Source organism: Hypanus sabinus, chromosome X2, assembly GCF_030144855.1.
Source record: "Hypanus sabinus isolate sHypSab1 chromosome X2, sHypSab1.hap1, whole genome shotgun sequence".
In the NCBI taxonomy this organism is placed as follows: Eukaryota; Metazoa; Chordata; class Chondrichthyes; order Myliobatiformes; family Dasyatidae; genus Hypanus; species Hypanus sabinus.
The window spans coordinates 5,705,149-5,730,777 of record NC_082739.1 but is presented as its reverse complement, the minus strand read 5'-3'; the positions used below and the strand labels follow the sequence as shown (position 1 = coordinate 5,730,777).

The window sequence follows — 25,629 nt, the reverse complement described above, 5'->3', positions numbered from 1 at the left end:
ACGTATTGCTCGGAAACATTTACACATATCACTTGTAAACATTTGCGAATATAGCTTGGAAACTTGATGCATATAGTACAGAAACTTTTCCTCCAGAGCATGGAAACACTGCGCATATTGCGCAAATAGCTCAGAAACTTGATGCATGTAGCGCAGAAACATTGTGCATATAATTCAGAAATTTAGCGCATATAGCATGGAAACTTTGTGCATATAGCTTTGAAACATTGTGCAAATGGCTTGGAAACTTTGCGCATATAGCTCAGAGAATTTGCAGATATAACTCGGAAACATGGTGCGTATAGCTCAGAAACACTGCGCATATAGCTCGGAAATTTTGGACATATAGCTCGGACACTTTGCACATATAACTCAGAAATTTTGCGCGTAGCTTGGAAACATTGCGCATGTAGCAAGGAAGCATTGCTCATATAGCTCAGAAACTTTACGCACATAGTTTGAAAACATTGAAACCAACTCAGAAGCACTGCAGAATTTGGGAGAACTTACAAACCTCGTCAACCCAGAGGACCTCAGAAAAAAGTCTTGAACATAGACTGGAGAAGCTCATAACATGCACCTAGAACATAGACTCAGGAACACTCAGAATGTAGACTTCGGGTATACTTGGAATTTAAACTGAGTAAAGAAAGCATCCTTGCCTCTAGCTGACAGATGTCCAAGCCACTGTTGTCCTTCTGGTGGGCCCGTTGTCATGGCAGAGTCCTTCTGTCACAGAGGTTGCTGGCACAACTGGACCCAGGTGCAAAGGAATGGCAGACTCTGTCATGGTAAGCGATGGCAATGACTCAACCAAGGAGCAGAGGAATGCCAGATTCCCCATGAACAGATGGAAACAAGAGGTTAGACATAGAGATACCAACAGAGCATCAGAGGCACTGTCAAGGAAGGCAAATAATTCTCCGCAAAAACAAGGACTCTGCTGTCAGAACTAGTCAAGAGTCCAAATTCAGTAATCATAAAATGCAGAAAACCCCATGCCAGTCACAGTTAACTTGACAAGATTAAACAGAAAGCACAAGTGCTTAATGACTCTTGTTAAGACAACAATTAGTAAATAGAGGTGCTCGAGAAACCGAGGCCCACAGGGCTAATGATGCCCATGCAGCTTAGAGGGAACAGTGGATAGCAGGTAATAACTATTAGCAGACATTGTGTGCACTACCTAACCATCACTATTGACTGTAAAAAAAACTAAGATGGTGGTTTTGGTATGGAGCTATGTGGGAAATTCAGTTATGGTGGGATTCTGATCTGGAGACTTGCTCACAGAATATTGAAAGATCAATCTGAAATCTGGACAGAGATAAAACACTAAGTCAAGAACACTGACTTCCCTTGTTTAAGTCAGTTGCACAAGTTTTAACCCCACAGGTCACAACACATCAAGTCATAAGGAGAGAGCATTCTTAATAACAGACAGAAGGTGTTAAGAGACAATGCTAGCAAACCTGTGAAGGAAGGAGACCAGGTAATATGATGATACAATCTATTTCAACACTAGGATATTGTTCATTAGAAGTGCATGTAAGAAGCTGTCTTTACCTTTTGAAAAGGTTATGCTTTCATTTCCTTAATAATAAGATGCAAATGCATGTATGTGTTCACAACCTCAAATTATACATAACAGTTTTGATGATTATTCAAGAGGGGCTTTTCCCTTGTTTTATTTATATTTCAGTCAGTATTACTTGGGCATTAGGGACAGTGAATTCTACTGCACCATAGTTATTGATCTACCATAGCAAAAGATACGATCTAATCTTCATGCAAACCTGAATCACTAGTCTCTAAAGCACCAATCAGAAGTATGTTGTGATTTTTTTTTACTTGGATCCTTCAGCAATATAGCCATTTTCCACATTGCACTCCGAGATGACAGCTGAAATGTGGTTCAAACAGAGTCCAGCTCTTGAAGATAATCTTTTGAAAGACAGTCCTCTATTTCTTGCATTAAATAATGTCAATTGATATAAAGTCATTTCTAAAAACTCACTGCCAGTAGTTCAAAGAGGAATTCATGTTAACATTACCAAAACATTCTGGTTCTGAAGGACCATTGAAATACTTTAAAATAAATGGAACATTTCTTAACTTGCTCAAGCAATGATAGGTTGATTAATTTTCTAAGTGGATTATCCTCTTCATAAAATAAAACGTGCAGAAAAAGGTCATGCGTTTGATTGTACCTAACAATATCATTTGAAAGTTGTACCCAAACACAACTGCATTGCATTTTCACTGCAACCTTTAAATAGTATACAATTATTTCCTTATTACATTATTTCTTAATGGGCATTTATTTCATTACCACCCTTTCAGAACTAAGCAACCCACAGCAAAAAACTTCCTTAATTTTAAAATGTGTATTCTCTTTCCCTAAACCTTCATTATCTTTGTGAATTCTGATTTCCTTCACCTCCCATGTGAACTTCAGGTGTTCAGTTTTAGAAGTATGTTTTCAAAGATGAAGAAAGAAATTTAAGGGTTACATTGACCAGATGAGATGAAGAGAGGTGGAAGAAGCACATAAAAACCAGCACAAAACTAGTTGGGCTAAAAGGCCTGCACTTCAGTGTGTTGTCCACTTTTTAGATGTGAAGAAAGATACAAGTGCTTGATCAAAAACAAGATCTATAAAGTTATCGCTGTTTCCTTAGGTGCTAACACTCAAACTGACCATGAAAGCAGACAATTAGATGGAGAAACTTGCAGCTCTATAAAACCCTGGTTAGATCATGCTTAGAATATTGTGCTCAGTTCTGGTTACGTCCTTATAGGAAATATTAGAAGCTTTAGAGAGAATGCAGAGAAGATTTACCAGGGTGCTGCCTGGATGAGAGACCATGCCTTATAAGGAATGGTGGTGTGAGCTAGGATATTTTTCCTTATAGTGAAGGAGAATGGAAATTGACTTAATAAAGGTGCATAAGATGATAAGAGGCATTGATAGATGGGAGAATGGAGAATTAACACTTTTTTACCCTGGCTAGAAATAGCTAACATGAGAGGGTATAATCTTAAGAATTGGAGGAAAGTATAGGAAGACATTAGAAGTATGTTTTTTTACACGAGGAGTGATGGGTGTGTGGAATACACTGCCAGGGATGGTGTTCAATGCAAATACATTAGGAATCGTTAAGAGATTCTTAGATAGGACAGATGAAAGAAAAAATGAAAGGATATGCAGGAGGGAAGTGTTGGATTAATATTAGGTTAAAAGCTCGGCACAACATTATGGGCCAAATGGGCCTGTAATGTTCAATGTTCTATGTTCCATAAATTTATTAAGAATTTAGTTTAGCACCTCTCGTTTCCACAGTAGTCACACCTAAACCTCACAGATGAGATACAATGACAACTCCTTTTTCAATTTAATAACCACCTTAGGATATGATCTCTCTGGTAACATTTAAAAAGAACATAGTTAGAAAGAAAGGACATTCTTGTTAGTGATCGAGGTTTAGTCCAGAGAATAAATTTTTAATACACAGTGATGTTTGGTGTAATGAAACTCTTAAAAATGACAGTACATTTTAATTTACAAAGTTGCTGTAAGTCAGTCAGGAACTACAGCAAGTTGTTCATTGTAACTATCAGGGCACAGTTTTAATCCCTTTTGGGTTATGAGCTGTTAGGCCCACTGGTCTCCCTAATATAGAGGCTAGTGGAAGTGCTAACAATGTCAGCAGAGAGTTGTTGGAATCTTAAATGCTCTGTAGTGAAAGTGGATTTGCAAATGTAAGCATTTGCTATTGACTGAAGGATTTTCAAGGTTACTGCTAAGAAAACCACAAATGGAACAGACAAAAAGAAATTTGCAGATGCTGGAAATTCAAGCAACACACACAAAATGCTGGTGGAACGCATCAGGCCTGGCAGCATTTATAGGAAGAAGTACAGTTGACATTTCAGGCCGAGACCCTTTGTCAGGACTAACTGAAAGAAGAGATAGAGATTTGAAAGTGGGGGGGGGGGGGGGGGAGATCCGAAATGATAGGAGAAGACAGGAAGGGGAGGGATGAAACTAAGAGCTGGAAAGTTGATTGGCAAAAGTGATACACAGCTGGAGATGGGGGAGTATCATAAGATGGAAGGCCTTGGAAGAAAGAAAAGGAGAGGAGAGCACCAGAGGAAGATGGAGAACAGGCAAGGAGTTATTATGAGAGGGAAAGAGAGGAAATTAATTAATTGATTGATAGCCGGGTATATAAATAGATAGATAGATGAATAGATAAATAGATAGATAGATAAATAAGTAAGGGATGGGGTAAGAAGGGGAGGAGGGGGCATTAATGGAAGTTAGAGAAATCAATGTTCATGCCATCAGGTTGGAGGCTACCCAGATGAAGCCACATTCAGGTTGGAGGAACAACTCCTTATTTTCTGTCTGGGTAGCCTCCAACCTGATGGCATGAACATTGACTTCTCTAACTTCAGTTAATGCCCCCCACCACCACCCTTCTTACCCCATCCCCTATTTATGTATGTATTTATTATTCTCTCTTCCCCCCTCCTTCTCTTTTTCCTCTCTGTCCCTCTCACAATCACTTCTTGCCTGTTCTCCATCTCCCTTTGGTGCTCCCCTTCCCCCTTCTTTCTCCCTAGGCCTCCCATCCCATGATCCTCACCCTTCTCCAGCTGTGTATCCCTTTTGCCAATCAACTTCCCAGCTCTTAGCTTCATCCCTCCCCCTCCTGTCTTCTCCTATCATAATTCCCCCTCCTACTTTCAAATCTCTTACTATCTCTTCTTTCAGTTAGTCCTGAGAAAGGGTCTCGGCCCGAAACGTCAACTGTACTTCTCCCTATAGATGCTGCCTGGCCTGCTGCGTTTCACCAGCATTTTGTGTGTGTTGATTGGAACAAAGAGCTAAGGACCAAAGAACTTTCTGCGGGTTAGCTGAAGCAAATGTATTTACGTGGAGATACAGCATGGTCGGCCCTCTCAGCTCTTTGAGCCCCACCATCCAGCAGTCTCTGAGAAAGCCAGTCAACCAACCCTGACCTAACCATGGGTCAAGTTACAATGTTTCCCTCTCTGCTTTGTGCTGATAGCACTTTACATAGGTGAGAAGGAAGTTTTTTTGCTAAAGGTTGTTATAAAGCTTTTAACAACAATAACATGATTTGTACACTATCTTTTGGAAGGTGAAATACTCCAGTTATTTCATAAGGACATTATTGAACAAAACTTGGACGTTGAAGAGCTCATAGAGATGACGGCTAGAAACGTGTTCAGAGGTGGACTGTAAGGACTGTCAATAAGGAAGTGAATCCTAAGGCAGGAACATTTATAAATAGAAAATGGGAAATAGAGATATAAACAAAGGCAGAATTGAAGGATTACAGTACTTGTTAGAGCTAGGGACAGTGATAGGCACAGGAACAGCTAAGCCCATAGAAGGCTTTGAAAACAAGGATGATAATTTTAAAACCTAACTAAATCTCAAATTAAACAAATAGGAAAATTGAGTTCATGCTGTGGGGAATAGAGATTTGCCCTGGATAGCAGAAGTTCATTCATTCTTTCCCTTTATTCTTCCACTGAAGTTCTTGTGGTGGGATGTCCATTTGCATTCTCTACACAATTAACCCAGAGCTCTGGGAGATTATTCTGTTGACAAAATCTTAAAATCTGACATAAAGAGTATGATTTAACCTGATGCATCTCTTGATATTAAGCATATTAAAAAACTCGGTTTTAAAAAAGCTTACTAATGCCTGCCACACAAACTGAATCAACCCATTAGTTTGATGACTAGATTCTATGATTTATTGTCATGTTGTAAAGCAAACAGACATCTTACATCAGTTAATCTAATTTAATGAGGATACCGATCACTATACTTTATACCACTAGGCTGCTGGCACAGCTGGCTAGCATCTGCCGTCAGTCGGTTTATAAACTTCTAACTCCTGTCTCATGAACCAGTTTTTCAATGACAAATATTGTAGAAGAGGACATTCAGAGACAAGAAGAGAGAGAGAGAGAGAGAGAGAGAGAGAGAGAGAGAGAGAGGGGGGGAGAGAGGGGGGAGAGAGAGAGAGAGGGGGGTACTGGAGAAGACAGGATTTTGAAAATTAGAAGAATTTCTTCTTGAAGTGTGCTTTTTTCATTGGGGTGGTCCAAGTAAATGGGAGTAATAACATAAATTTCAGATCTGGGGAGATCTTCCATTCAACATGAAGCTTTTGTAATTTTCATTACATTGAATGAAATGGGATGAGAATGGTTGGACCAAAAACAACAACACAAGTGCTTTTCAATTGTACATACCACTTTATTTTATTTGTGATGTGGAACCAAACTAAAACATTAAATTAAGTGTCAGCTCATGTGCCCATCAGACCCTCCATAACATAGAACTTTACAGCACAGTACAGGCTCTTTGGCCCACCATGTTGTACCAACCTTTTAATCTATTCTAAGGTCAATCTAACCCTGCAGGAGAAAGGAAAGCTCATGGAAGGTGACAGGAGAGAAACAAAGGTAATGTCTTGGATTGATAGCTGTTTATCAAATTCGGGAAAATTAGAGACAAAACAAGATTTAAGCAGAGAAAGGGGGAGGGAGGAAACAACAAATGGGATGGTGTGTTGGACAGTAGTAGCTCCACTAGTTGAGTTACTGATCAATGCTTCAGAGACCCAAGTTGAATGCCAACCACCTGTGCTGATTATGTGGAGTTCACTCTTTCTGCCAGTGACTGCATGGACTTTCTCCAGCTGGTCCCAGTTCCGCCCACTTCACAAATGGTATTTGGCTAAATGGCTACAGTAAATTGACCCTACTGAATTGAATTGAATTGAATTGACTTTATTCCTTACATCCTTCACATAAATGAGGAGTAAAAATCTTTCTGTTACGTCTCCGTCTGATTGTGCAATCATAGTAATTTATAACAAATAGAACAGTCAATGTAATATAGAGTACACTCAAATCAGCGTGAGTTCATCAGTCTGATGGCCTGGTGGAAGAAGCTGTCCCAGAGCCTGTTGGTCGTGGCTTTTATGCTGTCGTCCCGTTTCCCAGATGGTAGCAGCTGGAATAGATTGTTGTTGGGGTGACTCAGGTCTGCAGTGATCCTTCAGGCCCTTTCTGCACATCTGTCCTTGTAAATGTTCTGAATCATGGGAAGTTCACAACTACAGATGCGCTGGGCTGTCCGCACCACTCTCTGCAGAGTCCTGTGATTAAGGGAGGTACAGTTCCCATACCAGGCAGTGATACAGCCAGTCAGGATGCTCTCAGTTGTGCCCCTGTAGAAAGTCCTTAGGATTTGGGGGCCTGTACCAAACTTTTTCAACCATCTGAGGTGAAAGAGGCGCTGTACACAGCTAGTGTGTACAGACCATGTGAAGTCCTCGGTGATGTGGATGCCGAAGAACTTGAAGCTGTTTACCCTCTCAACCCCAGATCCATTAATATCAATAGGGGTTAGCCTGTCTCCATTCTTCCTGTAATTCACAACCAGCTCCTTTGTTTTTACGACATTGAGGGAGAGGTTGTTTTCTTGACACGACTGTGTCAGAGAGGAGACTTCTTCCCTGTAGGCCACCTTGTTATTGGCTGAGATAAGGCCAATCAGTGTAGTGTCGTTGGCAACTTTAATTAGCAGATTAGAGCTGTGGATAGTGACACAGTCATGGGTATACAGGCAGTAAAGGAGGGAACTCAGTACACAGCCATGAGGGGCACCATTGTTGAGGGTCAGAGGGGTGGAGGTGAGGGAGCCCACTTTTACCACCTGCTGGCGATCTGACAGGAAGTCCATGATCCGGCTGCACAAGGCAGGGTCAAGGCCGCGGTCTCTGAGCTTCTTGTTGATCCTGGATAGAACTATGGTGATGAATGCTGAACTGTAGTCCAAGAACAGCAATTCAAATCAATTCAATTCAGTGCCAGTGAGGAGATGGGTTGTAGAACACCGAGCTGTGCATAGAACAGTACAGTACATTCCCTTCAATCCATAGTGTTTTGCCAACATTTTAAAATACCATGAGACCATTCTAACCCTTCTTTCCCACATAGCACTCAATTTTTCTATCAAATATGTAACTATCTAAGAGTCTTTTAAATGTTCCTCTATCTCTATATTTGCCACTACCACCAATCCTGGCAAGGCATTCCATGTGTTGAAGAAAATTCCCAACACTCTGTTCCTAGACTCGGCAAAGATGTCAGTTTATAGATCTCGAAGTAGTGCTATGTTCGCTGGGGATTGTTAGCTTGGTTCTCGATTACCTTGTCTATGTGCAGTTGATGTTGGAGAGGGAAGAATGTGGTGAGCCTCAATGTGTACGGTTGGAGTACACAGTTCAAGTCACAAAGAACAGTGTCTCACTTTTCAATTTTATGGATACATTTTCTGGGATATGGGTTTCACTGACTACCCTTAGGAAGTTGGTGATGTTCCACCTCTTGATCTTAAATCCTTCAGGACTCACTGGCATCTTCAGATAATGATTCTGCTAGTCTAATGTCCTCTCGATCCAGCTTTTCTTACCCTATATGCCCCACACAGCTCCACTGCCCTGTTCCCATCAACTGCCAGCCCCAGATTCTACAACTCACTTACACACTCACGTAACAGAATGTACTGTACTGTTCTGTGCACAGCTTCTCACTGCCACTGGGTTAAATGTTATCAAATGATCAAAGACCCCCCTCTTTCTGTCCATTTCAGAATGATGGTATCTCTTCAAGGTGAGCTCTCCACATTCCATTCACAACACAAATGTTTATCAACCCATCCACTGAATACTCTGAGCGGGTTTAACAGGTTTAGATTACACCCACCATTTTAAACAAAAAGGCTTCTTTCCTTTCCAAATGATTTCAGCCATTCAATTTATTTTTCTCCATGTTTGTGCTGTAATTTTAAATTGCTTCAAAACTGAGATGCATCTTTAAGGAAAACAGGCCACTTGCTTCTCAGTTGACAAAGCTGTGAAATGATCAGTGTGATGGTTACACCAATCCAAGAGAAGAAAGCTTGTTACCTACCACATTTGCACTCAGAATTATTACTCAGATCCTAGAAGGAACAAAAACAAATGACAAAAGGAATAGGTTCAGATTTACACTTACTTCACACTTTTCCCAGCAGGATGTAAACCCTTATCTTGCTGCTTCCTGAATGAGCGATAGACCCTCCCATGTTCTCCCTTGGGAAAATTTAAAACAGATTTACATCTGACAGTCTAACCAACCACTAATGGTTTCATCTGTGTTTCACTAAAAAGGAGATTCAGACAAGGTTACCTGGCTTTTAACAAATCATCATGCTCCATCTTCTCATCACCTATAATCAAATTATCACCCAATTAATAGTTGGTGCATAAAATTCACCAATTCTAGACTTTACTCGTGTATTATTTTTTCTGCTTTGACATTTTGTTTAGTAGTAATTCTTTCTGCTTAGATATTTCTTTGAGTGTGGCACCAGGACAGAATGTACCAGATGCTGCTTCTGTGCAAGCATTAACCCCCTGAGTACTGAAAAACTGATAAAATAGCCCTTCTAAAGAGTAATGTTACATAATCCAATGCTTCTCTGTATTTTCTCTCATGCTATCATATGCCTGCCACAATGTGGTAACCAGGTCTGAAGTTTGGTCTATGTTCTATGACCAAACTAGGTATAATCACACCCTGTAAAACAAGGAAGAGACCATGGTAGTGAGCTTTAAAGGCCAGAGATTCCAGGCTCAATCCCTGATGTCTGCTGAATTAGTTAATCCTATTGCATTTTACATTTGGACAAAACTCCCTAAGGAAAGGGTCAGAAAGCTATTGAGTGTGATTGGAATAATAATGTGGAAGATTATCTGAGTGCAGACTGAAGAAGCAGTGAATAGTTGGTCAGACAGCATTTGTGGAAAGAGCAACAGAATTAATGATTCTGAGTAAAAAAAAATTCTCCTGAGCTGAGAATAAGGAACAGAGAGAAGAAAAGAATTCTGATTGATTGGAAGGCAGGAGAGAATGAATGACGGCTGAATCAGCTGAAAGAGGATGATATAGGTAAGTGATTAATGTAATGTGAATAATGAACACCTTGTATTCAATCTGGGTAGCTTCCAATCTGATGGTATGAATATCCATTTCTCGAACATCCAGTAATTTCCGCCCCCTTCATCATTCCACATTCCTGTTTCCCTTTCTCACCTTACCTCTTTCCCTGTCCGTCACCTCCCCAGTGCTCCTCCCCCCTTCCCTTTCTTCCATGGTCTTCCATCTCTCCTATCAGGTTCCCCCTTCTCCAGCCCTTTATCTCTTTCACCAATCAACTTCCCAGCTTTTTACTTCACCCCTCCCCGTGCCCTGGTTTTACCTTCCACCTTGTACTTCTTCCTCCCCTCCCCTCACCTTCTTACACTGACTTTTGCTTTTCCTTTCCAGTCCTGACGAAGAGCCTTGGCCTAAAGCGTCAACTGTTTATTCATTTCCATAGATGTTGCCTGACCTGCTGAGTTCCTCCAGCATTTTGTGTGTGTTGCTCTGGATTTCCAGCATCTGCAGATTTCCTTGTGTTTGGAGTAATGTAATGTATATCTGGAGCAGGAGTTGCCAATCTACAGTCCATGGACCCCTTGCTTAATGGCATTGGTCCATGGCATAAAAAAGGTTGGGAACCCCTGGTCCAGAGCAAGAACATGAAAACTGAAACATCATAGCAGTTAGCATGATGATATTACAGCTCAGGACATTGGAGTTCGGAGTTCAATTCCAATGTCATCTGCAAGGAGTTTGTACGTCCATCCTGTGGAAGACGTGGGTGTGCTCCCACAGTCTAAAGATGTACCAGTTAGTAGGTTAATTGGTCATTGTCAATTGTGCCGTGATTAGGTTAGGGGAATTCTGGGTGGTGTGGCTCAAAGGGCTGCATTCATTGTATCTCAATAAATATAAACTAATTAAGCCCAATAATGGAAATGTGAAATCCTAATGAATGTCAACTTTCTGCTTTATTTCAGATTTCCACCATACTTTAGTTTTGAATATCTTGATAATTAATTATGCAATGTGCATGCATTTGAGATCTGCAGGGAAGGCAGTAAGAGTTTGGGACAAGTGCAAAAGCCTGTACTGAGAAATAATCATTATCTGGAAAGACTAAATAGATTGTCACTCTTGCACAGAGCTAGGAAGATCAAGGAGTGATCTAACAGGAATTTAACATTATGAGATGGAAAGCAGTATGAAAGCTGGATCCCTTTTGCAGCTGAGTCCAAAACTAGACTCAATAAACAGAAGATATTATGGACCTTTGAGAAAAGTTTAGAATATGACATTTAATAGAAAGCTTGAGGGAGAAAGGGAATAAAAGACAAAGCTGATTTTGAAAATCAATAAAAAAAATCCTCAAATTTGAAGTAAGATGATGGAAACACTAGGCAGGTCAGAGAAATTCTATTAATACTTAGGTCAAAGACCATTAATATGAACCGGAAAACAAAGAAAAGCTATCTTTAAGCTGCAGGAAGGTTGGGCACAAAGGAAATATTTATGACAGGGTGAGGCCAAGGTGTTGATGAAGCCATGTAGTTATCTAAATGGAAGAGGGAAACAAAATCTTAGCTCAGCTCAGGAAAGTACGGTGCAATTCTTAAACAGTCACATGGATAGGAAAAGATTTGAAGGTTATAGGCCAAATGCCATTGGATGACATTGGAATTATAAAACCAGCTCTGATAGGCAACGGTCGAGGATGAAGGGTCTGTTTCTATGCTGTTTCTCTCAATGGCTCTATGGTTCTAAATAAAGCTATTGTTTTGAATCATTCATGTCCTGTCAAATCTCAATTTACACATATACGGAAATCCAGTCATTGACAAAGAGCTACAAACCTTCAAATGTGACAGAATTATGTCATTGAGAAGGAGTTCAGCATTAGAACATAGAACAGTACAGCACAGTACAGGCCCTTCGGCCATGAAGTTATGTTGACCTTTTAACCTACTCTAAGATCATTCTAAACATTCCCTGGCACATAGCCCTCTATTTTATTTTCATCCAAGCACTGTCTGAGAGCCTCTTAAATGACCCTAATGTATCTGCCTCTACCACCAACCCTAGCAGGGCATCCCATGCACCCACCACTCTCTACGTAAAATACCTGCTTCTGACATACCTCTCCCTCTATATTTCCTCCCAACACTTTAAATTTATAAGACCATAAAATATAGGAGCAGAATTAGGCTATTTGGCCCATCGAGTCTACTCCACCATTTCATCATGGCTGATCCATTTCCCCTCTCATCCCCAATGTCCTGCCTTCCCCGCATATCTCTTGATGCCCCAACTAATGAAGAATCTATCAACCTCTGCCTTAAATATACCCAATAACTTGGCCTCTACAGTCACCTGTGGCAATGAATTCCATAGATTCACCACCCTCTAGCTAAAGAAATTCCTCCTCATCTCAGTTCTAAATGGATGTCCCCCTATTCTAAAGCTGATTCCTCTGGTCTTAGACTCCTGCACCATAGGAAACATCCTCTCCATATCCACTCTATTGAGGCCTCACATTATGCCCCCTCACTTTAGCTATTTCCACCCTGGGCAAAGTTCTCTGGTTGTCCATTCAATCTATGCCTCTTATCGTCTTGTGCATTTCTATCAAGTCCCCTCTCATCCTCCTTTGTTCCAAAGAGAAAAGCCCGAGCTCACTCAAACTATCCTCATAAGGCATTTAAGAGTAAAATAGTACACAAATATGCTACGCTAGAGGAGCTGTTAAGACTGTTAATCTTGCAATACAATCAACATAAATTGGCCAGTTAGAAAGAATTACTTTTGCCCTTGCAAACTGACAACAGTATAAATGGGATGCAGAATAGCTTCAAAGCAGCCCAGGCTGGCTTTTCCTATTGTAACCATCAAAACTGTTGTGAAAACTATTCATTTAAATTCAACTAATATAATATCAGGTATTCCAATGCTTAATCAAAAAACAAACATGTTTCATGCATAATCATTTATCGAAATTTAATTGTCCTCAAAGTAAGGGACATTTATATTCGGAAATAGGTGAAATGTAGTCACCCCAAAATAATTAATTACGCTCTGCAAAGTTCAGTAGACAGGTACAATAGTGCTTATTTCGCACTGTGAACATCTTAGTACATATTGAAAAGAAACATAACTTTGATATGCTTTCTGTATTTTATCTTCCCAAACTGTGATATTGCTGAGGGATCCATCCAACTTGAAGCATGTACTCATAAGGTTCACTAGTTCTGCTCCAACTCTGGAGTAAGTCAAAACTCAAGATCACAGTGGGCGTCCTGAGCCCCTTTCATATTGACATCATGGGAACAGCTGTAAGAAGCATCAGACAGAACAGATTAATGGCATTTGCAATCTGTGGCCACTTAATTAGGTGCACTGGTACACCTATTCATTATTGCAAATATCTGACAATCATGTGACAGTAACTCAATGCATAAAAGCATGCGGGCATTGTCAAGAGGTTCAGTTGTTGTTCAGACTAAGCATTAGAATGGGGAAAGAAATGTGATCTAAGTGACTTTGACAGTGGAATGATTGTTGGTGCCAGACGGGATGGTTTGAGTATCTCAGAAACTGCTGATCTCCTGGGATTTTCACACACAGTGTTATCTAGAGTTTACAGAGAATAGTGTGCAAAAACAAAAAATAAAAATCCAGTGAGTGGCAGTTGAAACCACTTTGTTAATGACAGAGGTCAGAGGAGAACGGCCAGACTGGTTCAAGCTGACAGGAAGGTGACAGTAACTCAAATAACCACACGTTACAACAGTGGTGTGCAGAAAAGCATCTCTGAATGTGCTGCACATCAAATCTTGAAGTGGATGGACTACAGCAGCAGAAAACCATAGAGGAGGTATCTAATAAAGTGGTCAGTGAGAGTATACAACACCTGATTGTATAATCGAAACACCTCAAGGTGCATCAATCCTCTGATGCAGCTATTCTGAGCCCATAACATCTCACAATTTCAAAGTTACTATTGACTAATTAATGCAAAATGTGGGAGGAACTCATAGGTCAGGCAGTATCAATAGAGAGGAATAAACGGTCAATGGTTCAGGCTGAGACCCTTCATCAAAGCCCTTCATCATCCTGATGATGAGTCTTGGCCTGAAACATCAACTGTACATTCCTCTCCATTGATCAGGGGTTCCCAACCTTTTTTATGCCTAAGACCAATACCATTAAGCAAAGAGTCTGTGGAGCCCAGGTTGGGAATGCCTGCCATAGATGTTGGCTGAATTGCTGAGGCCACCCAGCATTTTGTGTTCCTCTGAATTTCCAGCATCTGCAGAATCTCTTGGATTCATAAATAAAACAGATATACAACTTCATCATACAGCCTCAATAATGTTCAAAGAATAACTGAATGAAACACCATTTCATTAAAAATAATAGAAATCTGCGATTGAGGTATCATCGTATCAGCAGGAACAGAACTTGCAGGAAATATCCAGAGCTCATGTTCCCAGCTGGATTTCATGGGACTGGGTATGTGACATTTGAAAATGGGTGCGGGATATTCTAAATTTTACTCTAATTCTGAATTAATTTTTTAAGAAGACTGGATGAAGCCATTCATCAAAAAGAACTGTTCTTGGACTGACTGGGTCTTCAGCTGGAGTTGAATAAGCAAGTTAAGTCAAAATAGAGATCTGGAAGAATGTAAAAGAAGTAAAGAAAAATTGAGGGCTATGTAGGAGGGAATGGTTAGATTGATCTTAGAGTAAGTTAGAAGCACAAGAGGCCCTGTACTATGCTGCACTGTGCTATGTTCTATAATAGACAACTAATCATTATTGTCTAATTACTGTCTAACCATTATTCAAAGTGAAAATGACCCTCCATGGTGATTAATCTTCAGCCAGGTTTACCAGGGCCTCAACTATAACCTGCTTTCAATGGCAGACAGAAACCTAAATGGCATAAAACATGAAAGAATGACTAATGCATCAGGCTTCATGCAAGATCTCTTGACAATCATTAAATCTTTCAGCTGAAAAGACAATGTTCAAACACAACTTGTCACCCCGTAGTTATCACTAAAATGTTTCAGCTGAGGAAAGGGTATTCTGTCTTGCACAGCTTTTCAGCCTTGAGTTTATTAACACCTTTGCTCAACTGTGTCATGTCAGTGCTGAGAATCAGCAATTGGTAGCTGTAACTCAGGCTGTCAGCCACGTCTTAGTGGCAGCACTCACATCGCTGGGACAGAAGGTCGTGAGTTCAAAGCCCCGTCCAGACACTTGATCCCAAAATCTATGCTTGTTCTCCAAAATACTCTTGTGGAAGCGGCATGCTGTTAGAAATGCTGTCATTTAGATCAGGCATTAAATCCAGTAGTTAGAGAAGAGATCCTATGGCAAAACTTTGCATAAAGGTTATGTAACAGCAAAGCAGGTTATTTCAGTTGAATTGGCCAATCTTTTTCCTTCCACCAACTTCACTAAAAAAAGAAATAATGTGATTGCTATTTTATTATTGCTGCTGAGACCTAAGTGAATTTAAACTGGTTGCTGAAACTATTACATCAGCATCATGCCTTGCTTCACTGGCTGTAAAGTTCTTTGAGAGTATCATATACAGTGCCTATACAAAATATTCACCCCCTCGGAAGTTTTCATGTTTTATTGCTTTACAACACTGAAAAACAGTGGATTTAATTTGGCTTTTTTGACACTGATCAACAGAACAAGACTCTTTGTGTCAAAGTGAAAACAGATCAGAAAAAGATTTCAATTGTTCAGCATCGAAAGAAAAACAAATTAAATCCACTGAGATTCAATGTTGTAAAACAATAAAACATGAAAATTTCCGGGGGGGGGGGGGCACGGTGGTGAATATGTTTTATAGGCACTAGTAAATGAAGGTCTTTTTGTAGAAAGGTTTTGAGATAATTGCAGAGGTTTTTTCAGCTCACAATTTATTGACACCTTTGCTCAACTGTGTCATGTCAGTGCTGAGAATCAGCAATTGGTAGCTGTAACTCAGGCTGTCAGCCACGTCTTAGTGGCAGCACTCACATCGCTGGGACAGAAGGTTGTGAGTTCAAAACCCCCTCCTTTCACTTGATCTCAAAACCTATGCAGGTTCTCCAACATAATCTCGTGGGGCCTAAACTCAAGATGAATGCATTCTAGTTCAAGCAGCTGAAAAATCCCATGGTGCCTTTTGAAAGGCAACAGGAGTTTCCATTCAGTAACATTGCCAGCCAGAGTGAAGATGATTGGTTGATTTCCCTGTCAATCAAACAATATAATTTGGATGCTCATAATTTATATGCGACTATCCTCCACTTATTGTGGTGTTCTGGAGAAGTTCCTCTGCTTTTCCCAAAATGCTCCTCAGTAGCATGGGCTAAACAAAGACCACCATTTGTATCTCCGGGTTTCTGAAGTGCATTAATGAGGCTGAAATGGGTATTGTATTCATTTATATGAAAACATAAACTGCACTTCAACTGGACTGCTATTTAAATTATTTTTAACTTGCAACGTAGTGACTGTTCCACTCACACTGAGCTCTCTATTTACCAAGGTGGTAGGAGAATGGAGATTCAGCAGGATCCACTGTAACATCTTCGTGACGCTTGATGTCATGATGTGCACAGCGAGTATCCTTAACCTTTGTGCCATCAGCATTGACAGGTAACGTATGTATTTACCATGTATCTCAACGGTTGTAGATGCGCAGATTGACGGCTGAAGCTTCCAGCAATGTATCAGGCCCACCTAGTGGTAAAAGTCTACAGCTGCAGTTGTAACTGTGTGACAGTGCCATGGTACCTGGAATCATATCCTTTTAGTCAATTCTCAAGGTCTCGGTATTAATGGCAGGACCAATATTTACTGCCCATCCATAGTTGATCATGAGCAGTTGATATTTGTCAACCACTGATAGTGGTTGGTGAATTGCTGTGGTTTGATGTGTCACTTTTAAAGGGATTTATTGGTAAGGTGTATTGGAGTCAAACTGGATTCACTAAGGGTGACATGGTAGCATAGCAATTAGTGTAATGCTTTACAGTGCAACCTGTAAGTCAGGGTTCACTTACCTGCCTCTGTCTGCAAGGAGTTTGTACGTTCTCCCCATGACCTTAGACTTAGTAAGTGGTGAGCATGCTAAGTTAGTACCAGAAGCATGGTAACACTTGCGGGCTGCCCCCAGCACATCCACAGACTGTGCTGATCGTTGATGCAAACAATGCATTTCACTGTATGTTTCAATGTTTTCACAGGAGCAGAATTAGGCCACTTGCCCCAGCGAGTCTGCTCTGCCATTTCATCATGGCTGATCCATTTTCCTTCTCAACCCCAATCTCCCGCCTTCTCCCCATATCCCTTCATGCCCTGACTAATCAAGAATCTATCAATGTCTGCCTTAATTATACCCACTGACCTGGCCTCCACAGCTGCCAGTGGCAATGAATTCCACAGATTCACCACACTCTGACTAAAGAAATTCCTCCTCATCTCCATTGTAAAAGGATATCCCTCTAGTCTGAGGCTGTGTCCTCTGGTCTTAGACTTCCCCACCATAGGAAACATGCTCTACACATCCACGCTATTGAGGCCTTTCCCCATTTGATAATGTCACCCCTCATTCTTCTGAATTCTAGTGAGTAGAGGCCCAGAACCATCAAACATTCCTCATATGACAAGCCTTCCAATCCTGGAATCATGTTCGTGAACCTCCTTTGAACCTTCTCCAGTTTCAGTACATCCTTTCTTGGATAAGGGGCCCAAAATTTCTCCCATTACTCCAAGTGAGGCCTCACCAGTGCTTTATAACGTTTCTATGTGTATTTGACAAATGGTCGTATGGGATGGAGGTGAAATACTTTTCCCTTGGTCAGATATGAACAAGAAATAGAGCAACATTTACACATTGAATTTCACTTCAAAATTCTGTTCTATTACCTTTAGTGAATGAATTTCAGAAGCAGAATCCACTAAAAGTAAGCTACTATATTCCAAACTTACTACATGCAACCAAGGATACTGATGGTTTACACTCAATCATCTGAATTCTTCTAAAAGAGGGGGAATTAGACCAAAATAATGTCATTCTGCTGATAACCCTGAGCTGACTGATGAAAAATATACCCAAAATAAATTGGAGCTATTTTTTTGCAATGAAAGGAAACTTGGTTTCAAGTTTTCAGCTGCATTAAAACTTTGTGGAAGAACCATGTCAGGGTTACATCAATCACTATATGTTTTGATTTTTCCATGTGCCAAATAAAGCTAGTCTCATCTTTCTCTTTAAAAGTGAAGACAGCAGTTAGTCTCCCTCATTTAATCTATTAGATTTAACAGTTATGTAATTTTTAACAACACTAGATTTCATTAATCTCCATGTTTTAAGAATTCTTAAACTGTACAAATAGTGAATTTAATGAGCTTCATTAAGTTTAAGTTCATTGTCATTCAACTGCCAAATGAAAACAACATTCCTCCTGACCAAGGTGCACAACACAGAACATATAACTCAGGCACAACACATAAAGTAATATTACCATAAATAAATTAACAAATAATAAAATATATTCCAGATTATTGACACTTAATACAAGATGCACTTATGACACAAGTTAAACAGTATAACACCACTGGCACTTCATAAATGATGAGACCTGGGTGGTGGCTGGGAGTTCAGTAGTTTCAAGGGCCAGGGGAAGAAGCTATTTCCCATCCTAATAGTCCTTGCCCTAATGTTACTTCCTGCCTGATAGTAAGGGGGGTGGGGGTCAATGAGATTTTGGGATGGTTGGGAGTGATCATTGACAATGCTAAGGGCCCTGCATAAGTATCGCTAATGGGTGGAACAGAGACCCTGATGATCCTCTCAACAGCCTCTTGTTGTGTCTTGCAGTCAGATACCTTGCAATTCCCGTACCAGACTGTGATGCAGCTGGTCAGGACATTCTCGACGGTGCTCCTAAAAAAATTGATTAGAATGAAGGGGGAGGGGGAGCCCCATGTACTTCAATCTCCTCAGGAAATGGAGAAGATGCTGTGCTTTCTTGACTAAAGTGGTGGTGTTGAGGGACCACCATTTACATGCATTCCTAAAAACTTGGTGCTCCAAACTCTCTCTATGAAGGAGCCATTTATGTGCAATGAGAAGTGGTCAATCTGCCCCGTCCTAACGTCCAGAGTCACCTTTCTCATTTTACTTATTTTTAATGATATTCAGGTGTTTTGTTTTGAGCATTTAGTTTACTTCAATGATCATATGCTTCCCTAATAGACATAAACAGAGTGAATAGGCTGTGGACCAAACCAAACACCATCACCAGCCACACATTTCATAATATGAAGAGTTACAGAAACCAGAGTTGAAAGGATATCACAATCTGCATCAGGAGAACATTAGTATTAGATAAGTCCTATCTATGTTTATGCCTAACTTTAGAAACCTGAACAAGCAGTGACTTCAACCAATGCTTTATGAGACTCATGCAATTTCTCATTCTGTGGGATCATTAGTGACTGGTACATGCATCTTTATAACAATCAACAGGGCAAAGCTCCCTTCCATTACCTCAGCAGGCATGTGGCAGAACTGGTCCATGATGGAATCTCATAGATCAAATGAAATTACATAGCTGTCAAGTCTAATAGGATAAATTTGATTCAGATTCAGACTCATTTATTTATCCCATCTACATTGAAGTGTTCACAAATAATACCAACCTAAGGAAATGCTAGGGGCAAACTGCATGTGTTACCACAAATTCCTGCGCCAACATAACAGCACGGGAGTCAAACTTGGGAGATTAACTGGTGTCCCTTAAGATAAAGATTAGTTTAGCTTTATTTGTCTCATGTACATCGAGACATTGAAAAATACAGTTAAATGTGTTGTTCACATCAATGACCGACAAAGTCCGACAATTGTGCTGGGGGCAGCCCAAGCGTCGCCATGCTCCAGGCACCAACATACTAAGCCTAACTTGAGCATCTTTGGAATGTGGCAGGAATATGTAATTCCATAGATCAAAAGGAGGTGTTTAAGATAATTTAAAGTATTGATAAGTTAGATAATTCAAACATCAGACCAGAAGCTTGGTGTCCAGGGTGATTTCAGGAAGTACTACTTCATACAAAGCAGATCTAGACCACTCTTCCACAGAAAGCTTGTGCTTGGATGTGAATAAGAAAATTTCAAGGCAGCCAAGGATACTAAAGGTTTCAAAGCCAAACTGAAGTGAAATCCTTTCAGGCATGATCTCAAGCAGACCCTTTCTCCATTCTGATTAAAATCTGACCACTTCCAAAACAGGTAGGTGACCTGTTCTGATGGTTGAAGGAGTGAGAAGGAAAATTTATTCCAATTGATATACAGTACAAATAAAAAGCAGAAAGTGATTAATATACTCAGCAGATCAGGCAGCAACCGCGGAGAAAGAAATACAATCACTTTTTCAGGTCAGTGTCCCTTTATCAGAAACTGTCCAGTTTCTGCTGAGAATCCTTATAATTTACTGTTTTTATTTTACATATCCACTGTATAACAGTTTTGTTTTTCTTTTACTTGTCTTCAATAATTGGTGTACAATTGGAATGCAATGGGAAATCTAAATTTTATACGAATGAATATTTCAGCATTATAAACTGCAAAGCAAAATAGAGTTCAAAGCTGGATGAAAAGCTTTACCGCCTCTTGTCATTTTCTTTTCCGTATCCTGTCTTATATTTCAGATACACTGCTGTTGCCATGCCAATGCTCTATAATACCCGGTACAGCTCCAAGCGAAGGGTCACCATTATGATTTCCATTGTCTGGGTTTTGTCCTTTGCCATTTCCTGTCCACTACTGTTTGGACTGAATGAGACAGGTAGCTATAATATGCATGTTTTCTTCTTCTCATAATGTGATAATAACAATTTAAGGTGAATGTTCAATGTTTGGAATTATGCTATGCAATTTGACGTGACCATATAACTGTCAACCATGGAAAACCCTGGAAAAAAATCAGAGGGGCTTTTTGATGATAAATAAGTTGTCCTTATTTTCTCAACCACATCATTAACTAACCCTTTACCTCTACAGATACTGCCTGACCCGTTGAGTTCCTCCAGCAATTTGATTTTTGCTTCCAGACATCAGCACCTGCAGTCTCTTTTGTTTATTTTTATTTAATCCTAAATTATTAAATCCTACTATGATAACAATTAGATGTTCATCTTCAAGAAATAATACTTGTTTTAAAGTTTGCCGGCATGAAAAAATGTTTATCTTACTGACTATTGTTTTACCAAGACTGAATAATGAAGTGTATTAAGGATCAACCTTGGAATGGTGTCCATATCCCAAGAACAAGTAAAAAAAAATTGTGGCACATTGGCAATATAGTAAATGGTAAATGAAGTTTTGTTCTAAAACTCAGTAGAGAAAGCCATATGGTCCCAATAAATCATTGTTTTTATTTGGAAGTCTTCACTTGCTCCATTCATGATGAATAGTGGTCCCATAAATCTATAATACCTGGTACAGTTCCAAGCGAAGGGTCACCATCATGATCTCCATTGTCTCATTCATATCCTTTGCCATGTCCTGAACACAACTATCCAGGTGATAGAGACACCTGGATAGTCTGTTGCCTCCCAGGTGCCAGGGTCCAGGATGTCTCAGATCCACTTCACACCATTCCAGAGGGGGAGGGTGGACAGCTGAAGGCAATGGTATCAATGACAGAGGTAGGAAAAGAGAGGAGGTCCTGAAGAGAGAATATAGTGAGTTAGGTAGAAAGCTGAAAAGCAGGGCCTCCAGGTTAGAATCTCTGGATTTCTGCCTGTGCCAGTGAAGGTAAGAATAGGATGATTTGGCAGATGAACGCCTGGCTGATGAATTGGTGCAAGGGGGAAGGTTACAGATTTCTGTATCATTGGGATCTCTTCTGGTGAATGTATGACCTGTACAAAATGGATGGGTGACACCTGAACCTGAGGGGGACCAATATCCTTGTGGACAGGTTTGCTAGAGCTGCTGGGGAGAATTTAAGCTAATCTGACAGGGGGATGGGAGCCACAGTGATAGGGCTGAGGATGGGGCAGTTGGTATACAACTAAACGTAGTGTGTAATGAGACTGAGGAAGGACAGGCAGATGGTAAGTCAAAATTGTAGTCAATGGTATAAGTATAACAGGGGGCTACATTTGAAGAGGGTGCTAAATACAGGACTGAATGTGTCATATTTGAACACACACAGTATATAGAATAAGGTAGATGATGTTGTAGTGTAGTTAGATATAGGCAAGTACAATGGGTGTATTGCTGAGTCATGGCTGATAGAAAATCATAGTTGGGAGCTTAATATCCAAGGATACACATTGTATCGAAAGAACAGGCAGGAAGGCAGAGAGGGTGGGGTGGCTCTGTTGGTAAAAGAAAAAAGAAATCGGATCCTTAGAAAGAAGTGACATAGGGTCAGAAGATGTAGAACCCTTGTGGGTCAAGTTAAGGGTAAAAAGACCCTGATGGGAGTTATATACAGGCCTCCAAACAATAGCTGGGATCTGGGCGACAAATTAAAATGAGAGATAGAAAAAGCATGCCAGAAGGGCAATGCTGCAATAGTCATTGGGGATTTCAATATGCAGGTAAATTGGGAAAATCAGGTGGATGCTGGATCCAAAGAGAGGGAATTTGTAAAATGCCGGTGAGATGGCTTTTTAGAGCAGCTGATGTTTGAGCCCACGAGGGGAGCAGCAATTCTGGATTGGGTGTTATGCCATGACCCAGATTTGTTTAGCGAGCTTAAGATCAAGGAACCCTTAGGAGACAGTGATCATAATACAACAGAGTTCACCCTTCATTTTGAGAAGGAAATGCTAAAATTGGATGCATCAGTATTACACTGGAGTAAAGGGAATTACAAAGAATTGAGAGAGGAACTAGCTAAAGTTGATTGAAAGAGAATATAAGAAGGGATGAAGGCAGAACAGCAATGGCTGGAGTTTCCAGGGAAAATTAAGAAGGCACAGGAAAGATTCATCCCAAAGTTGAAGAAGTATTCTAGAGGGAAGATGAGTCAACTATGGCTGACAAGGGAAATGAAAGACAGCATAAAAGCAAAAAAGAAGGCATATGATATAGCAAAAATTAGTGGAAAGATTTTAAAAGCCAACAGAAGGCAACTAAGCCATAAAGAGAGAAATGATGAAGTTTAAAAATAATCTAGCCAATTATATAAAAGAGGATACCAAAACTTTTTTCAGATACTATGTATAAAGGGTAAAAGAGAGACAAGGATATATATCTGACTGCTGGAAAATGATGGGGGAGAGGTAGTAATGGGGGATAAAGAAATGGCAGAGGAACTTAATAAGTATTTTGCATCAGTCTTCACTGTGGAAGAGACTAGCAAAATGCCGTGTTGGGAAAAAAAGAGAGAGAGAGAGAGATACCGCTTCTACCTCTTCCAACGATTCTAAGTGAGGCACAGAGAGATCTGTATTTACTTCATTGTTCAAACTAACAAGTACGTGAATTCATACACTAAATACCTTGTGCGCACACCTGCTAAGTATCCCTGACTCTCCTTGATAGTCAAAGAATAGCAAAGGTATTACCCGGGCGGAGGAATTTACGCTGGCCAGGCATTCCTTGTTCCTCGTGGTCCCGATTCACTCTCCTCATGCTTCACGCAGGGTTCTTCTCGCTTGTATCTGCGATGGTTATTCCTTGAAGTTACCGCCACCAGCACCCACAAAGCATCCACTTTTATATCCATTTCTTATCAATTCAAATGTTGCATTCCTGTGTCATTGGCCGCAGGTCATGTGTCTGGCCTTTAACATCTGGTCATTGCCTCAGGTCCAAGCAGCATCCATCTATTGTCCTCTTCCCATCAAGGGACAGTTGCTGACTCATGGCTCTTTGTTCTCAGTCAGCAATGAGTTTGAATCGCCTCAGGCATTCACAATCCTGCATGTTATAGCCAACCAAAGAACACCTCACAAACAACTCCTTATTTGGAAATGACCTCCAGTCCAGCAGATTACCTGAAGAGTCTTTGTGCCTTTTTTAAAACACTAATTAAGTCCAGCACGTCAATCTCACAAAATTAAGAATAGAGTGTCTTCACAAAATGGCAGCCTCCATCCCCCAAGCACACGGCAAGAACAAAGACTGCTTCCAATGTCCTTGATTCATTTGAATTCACTGATTTGAAGATTGTCATTCTTTCTGGCCAAGAGCCAGAAAGGTGAGAGTGCCAGAGAGCAGAAGTGAGTGTCATTGCTATTACTATGGAGAAGGTGATGGGAAGCTGAAAAGTCTGAAGGTAAATAAGTCACCTCGACCAGATGGTGTACACCCAAGGCTTCTGAAAGAGATAACTGAAGAGATTATGGAGGCATTAGTAATGATCTTTCAAGAATCACTAGATTCTGGAATGATTCCAGAGGACTGGAAAATTGAAAATGTTACTCTGTTCTTTAAAATGGGAGGGAGGAAGGTAAAATAAAGGGAATTATATGCCATTTAGCCTGATCTTAGTGGTTGGAAAGATGTTGGAGTCTCTTATTAAGGATGAGGTTTGGGGGTACTTGGAGACACATGACAAAATAGGCCAATGTCAGCATGGTTTCCTTAAGAGGTAATTTTGCCTGACATATCCGTTGGAATTCTTCGAGGAAATAACAGGCAGGATAAACAAAGGAGAGTCAGTGGATGTTGTTTACTTGGATTTTCAGTAAACCTTTGACAAAGTGCTACACATATCTTGCCTAACAAGATAAGAGCCCAGAGTATTGCAGAAAAGATACTAGCATGAATAAAAGATTGGCTGACTGGCAGGAGGCAGAGAGTGGGAATAAAGAGGGCCTATTGTGGTTGGCTGCCGGTGACTGGCAGTGTGACGCAGCAGTCAGTGTTGGGACTGTTTCTTTTCACAGTACATGATTTGGATGAAGGAATTGATGGCTTTGTGGCCAAGTTTGTGGATGATATGAAGATAGGAGGAGGCGTGGGTAGTATTGAGGAAGCAGGGTGTCTGCAGAAGGACTTAGGTTGGGAGAATATGCAAAAAGAAGTGGCAGATGGAATATAGTTCAGAGAAGTGTATGGCCATTCACTTTGGTAGAAGGAATAAAGCCATGGACTATATTCCAAATGGGGCAGTAATTCAAAAATCAGAGGTGCCAAGGGACTTGGGAGTCCTTGTGCAGGATAACTTGCATGTTGAATTGGTGGTAAGGAAGGCAAATGCAAAGTTAGCATTCATTTCAAGAGGATTAGACTACAAAAGCAAGAATGTAATGTTAAGGCTTTATAAGGCATTGGTCAGACTGCACTAGGAGTATAGGGAGCAGATTTGGGCCCTTATCTAAGAAAAGATGTGCTGGCATTGGAGAGGATCCAGAGGAGGTTCATGAGAATGATCTCAGGAATGAAAGAGTTAACATATGAGAAACATTTAATGGTCTTGGGCCTGTACTTGCTGGAGTTTAGAAGAATGATGAGGGATGTCATTGAATTCTATCCAATACTGAAAAGCCTAGACAGAGTGGATGTGCAGAGGATGTTTCCTATAGTGGGGGGAGTTTAGGACCAGAGGGTATAGCCTCAGAATAGAAG

The 25,629-nt window shown here is 40.5% G+C and overlaps 1 protein-coding gene across 1 annotated transcript in view; it reads left to right on the top strand.

Moving 5' to 3' along the window:
• LOC132385279 (D(2) dopamine receptor A-like) overlaps positions 1 to 25,629 on the top strand; it is a 39,692-nt gene that overhangs the window by 2,587 nt on the left and 11,476 nt on the right. Inside the window, exons 2-3 of the mRNA XM_059957301.1 lie at positions 16,579 to 16,688; positions 20,748 to 20,884. Of these exons, the coding sequence (XP_059813284.1) occupies positions 16,579 to 16,688; positions 20,748 to 20,884 (247 nt within the window). The remainder of the gene's footprint in view (positions 1 to 16,578; positions 16,689 to 20,747; positions 20,885 to 25,629) is intronic.